The sequence below is a fragment of the Perkinsus marinus genome (assembly GCF_000006405.1).
Source record: "Perkinsus marinus ATCC 50983 genomic scaffold scf_1104296958234, whole genome shotgun sequence".
NCBI lineage: Eukaryota > Perkinsozoa > Perkinsida > Perkinsidae > Perkinsus > Perkinsus marinus.
The window spans coordinates 164,497-168,064 of NW_003206847.1; the positions used below are offsets into that span (position 1 = coordinate 164,497).

Here is a 3,568-nt window from a genome sequence, read left to right on the forward strand (position 1 = left end):
TGCCTCGCATCACTGGTTGGATGAGTCATCTCGTTCAGCCCCTTCGTCACTGGCATCTGATAGAGTCCGAATGAGAAGGAGGGACCAGGGATCGAACTCGGGTGTTCTGCTCGGATCTAAACATCTTATTTGTATGGGTTGGTTCTCGTAAGATACCTCTCCCACCCATCTGAATCCGATAAGTGGACTACTCAACTACTGAGCATGATAATATTGTCAAATCGTAATCGATCATCAGGGCGAGCGCTATTTGCGTTAGAGTTATGTAATCGGGTGATGTTTTATAGTTTCGCTTCGCCTTTTTGTCCAATGGGGAATACTGTTGGTAACTTGCCCTGCTGTGAGTTGCACTGTGAGCTGGGGATGTTTGAGCCGCTGGTCTGACCTGATCCGTATCTTGCGCGCTCGACCTAAAGATATCCCCGTGCTATCCTTTCAGCCGACGGTGCACTCGAGATGAATCGTCAAAAATCGGGAGGGGTCATCTATCCGAGAGTGGCCTCGGGTGGAACGTATCGTCACGCGCCACGAAATTCGAGCAGTGCGGCCTCTCTCGGTGCTCACGTGCCTCGGGTAAGTTGCCTTGCAAGAACGCGCTCGCCCAGACGATCGATTTCTGATCTTGCAGCTTACTCTGTCTTCTGGCTCGTCGAGTCGTAATTCGCTGCCCATGAGAATTCAATCGCCATCGACGTCGACTGGAACAAAAAAGGCGGAGCGAAGCGAAATCCGGTAACTCTGCGGGGATTCGAACCGGGGACCTTCCGCATAGCAGCCGTATCAGGTACTCGGACGGGTCGAAGTACATTGGAGATGTCGTCGATGGTCAGCGAGAAGGGGAAGGCCGATGGGAGTATCCAGGAGGCTACTATCAAGGTCGAAAGATTCCCATTTTTTGTCTAATTGTGTAGTGTTCGAAAGATTGTTAGGTCGATGGATGAAGAACGAACCACATGGCGAGGGAGTTCAGACTTGGGCGGATGGCCGAATGTGAGTTGAGATCTCCTCCGGACCTCTTTTGTATCTTACAATGTCGAACCTAAGATACGTCGGGACCTTCCAAGGAGGTAAATTCCATGGTGAAGGGCGAATGGAATGGCATGTTGCGGGAGACCGGGGAGGCCCAATGGTCTATCAAGGACAGTATGTTGATGATAGGAAGGAAGGATATGGTGAGGGTATCTTAGGTTCAACCACGCAGGATACGAATTAGGTCGGATAAGACGACTGCATCACGATGAATCGATCGAGGGCTCGATATAACTAATCAAACTTTTAGTGTGTATTTGTTATGTCGATACATGCATCATGTTGGAAAATCATATGAATATTCGCCAAATTCGACGAGAGACGAAAGCACAGTAGTAGAGTCGTGCACGCGCGTTTAGGGACGTTCGAGTGGCCCGATGGTCGAAAGTATGTTGGATGGTGGATTGCTGGCAAGAGGCATGGTGAAGGAGAGTAGTATACTCTATCGATTACCAGGGCGCGCGCTTTTTTGTAATGCAGATATACCACTGAGTTTGGTCAGACTCGGAAAGGTGTTTGGGAAAACGACGTGCTTGTGCGTTGGGTGGGAAGTGTGAGTGGAAGTTCCCCGTCTGGGAGTGCTGGTGGAGGAGTTGGGCCGATGAAATTATCGAAGAATCTTGAGGTTGAGCAGTGAAGATACAAAATAGGTCAGGACACGGCCACGTGTGGTAATCATCGACATGTTGATGGTATTTGATTGTCCATTGGAATTTATGCTATGATGTTTCTCTTGACAAGGACTAACCTACCTTGGGTTGCCTCAATCCACATATCTTTTGTGCATGCGTGCAAAATGATGCTCCCAGTCTGTTAGTGCACCTAATGGGAATCAAACAACTGTTCAAGTTCGTATCGGAGAACGCCCCGAAGGCGGTGAGTGAGCAGAAGATGGAGAACTACACTGGACGGAGCTTAGCTGTGGATGCCAGTATGTGTCTGTATCAGGTGGGAAGGGATTTTATTGCAGTCGGGGGAGTTGCATAAACATCGTATAGGAATAGCTGTCATACAGCAGTCCATTTATTAGTTTATACGATCTATGTGGGATGTGATATCAACAGACTTCTGAGATGATGATCGTCGTCGCTCATGGAGGTGTTTTGGGATGTCTTAGCGCTAGAGGAACTAATAATAGACTCATAGAGTTGTTCTCTTTGAAGTTAATATATTCAACTGTACGCAATGGGGTGGTAGTAGTAGTAGTAGTAGTAGTAGTAGTAGTAGTAGTAGTAGTAGTAGTAGTAGTAGTAGTAGTAGTAGTAGTAGTAGTAGTAGTAGTAGTAGTAGAAGTAGTAGTAGTAGTAGTAGTAGTAGTAGTAGTAGTAGTCGTATTGAAGTGCAAGTAAACGGTTGGGCAGAGGGAGAGTCGTAGTGAAGACTTATGTGTTCAGTTCGTCATAGCGGTGCGTCTAGGAGGGGACAATCAGCATGCTAACCTTACCAATGCGGCGGGAGAGGTGACTTCTCATATCTCGGGGATGGTGACCAGGACGCTGAGGATGATGGAAGCTGGTGGGTTTGGGAAGTTGCGCGAGGGATGGTATTGCTATAGCCAATATTCAATGCTTTATCACATACCACACCGTGACCACTTCTATCTAGAACTGCTAATAAGTCGAGGAGATCATCAGAACTCGCGGTTGCCTTTGGATCAGCGAATGGTCTCTCGATTTCGTCTTACTCTGGTTCAACCTATTACGCGACCAAACTATACAGTAGAGATCTCCAGAGGCCGGCTGGACGATAATGATATTGTTAAACGGAAAATTTGGAAAAAAGCAATGAACATGTGAGGAGTTGAATTGAATGTACAATAAAATATGTGCAAATGTATAATGGAATTTCACTCGTTTTACGCGAAGTGGTGTAAAACTCGGTGAATAACGCGATGTTCGCGGTGATATGCAGTCGTCGTGAAATATATTCTTCACTAGTGTTTTTCATATCACTAGGGTGGAACTCCGATGATATATATCCAACCCTTATTGCGTACGAGGGTTTCATGTTCAAGGCCCAGAAAATGGTTCAGTTAAACTAGCATCGGTATACATCAGCTCACGAGGGATCAGTTCAGTTTGCTGAATTTGCCTATTGCTGAGACCGCAGTGCTCGCATCGTATGTATGTGCTAGTACATACTTGTGGAATCTATGGGGTCGATTGAGTTTAGTCTTGCGATGTTGTTGGTAGGCATAAAACCAGTGTATGTGTTTGATGGGAAACCACCTAGTCTGAAGACGGGTGAACTCGCTAAGAGAAGGGAGGTTAAAAAGAAGGCTGAGGAGGATCTTAAGGAGGCTATCGAAAAAGGTGACTCTCAGGGTTGGAATATATGTTCGCTTTGCTCAGTTGGGTTGTTTCACTAATTATAGAAGTTCACGTACGAATTCGGGTAAAAATCAGAAAAAAAGTTACTCACAATTTTCATATTGTCACCAAGACATGCAGCGGACCATGGGCGTGTGATCCCATACTGGTGCCTCGGGTGAGTGCCTGGCACTGCCTCCTGGAATGCTCTGGATGGCTATAGGTTATTT

General features: G+C 46.6%; 2 protein-coding genes across 2 annotated transcripts in view; both read left to right on the forward strand.

Annotated features, from left to right (window-relative positions):
- Positions 1-309: 309 nt before the first annotated feature.
- On the forward strand, positions 310-1,666 carry Pmar_PMAR006014 (hypothetical protein; the record flags this gene model as incomplete). The annotated part of the gene is made up of 7 exons (XM_002774387.1): positions 310-352; positions 440-512; positions 785-876; positions 930-990; positions 1,045-1,172; positions 1,389-1,461; positions 1,510-1,666. 7 exons carry the CDS (start codon positions 310-312, stop codon positions 1,664-1,666), a joined length of 627 nt encoding a protein of 208 aa, XP_002774433.1.
- Positions 1,667-1,854: 188 nt separating this feature from the next.
- Positions 1,855-3,568, forward strand: part of Pmar_PMAR006015 (flap exonuclease, putative) — a gene marked incomplete at both ends in the record, with an annotated part of 3,359 nt that continues 1,645 nt past the window's right edge. Inside the window, 3 exons of the mRNA XM_002774388.1 lie at positions 1,855-1,977; positions 2,424-2,544; positions 3,222-3,341. Coding sequence (XP_002774434.1) covers positions 1,855-1,977; positions 2,424-2,544; positions 3,222-3,341 — 364 coding nt within the window. The remainder of the gene's footprint in view (positions 1,978-2,423; positions 2,545-3,221; positions 3,342-3,568) is intronic.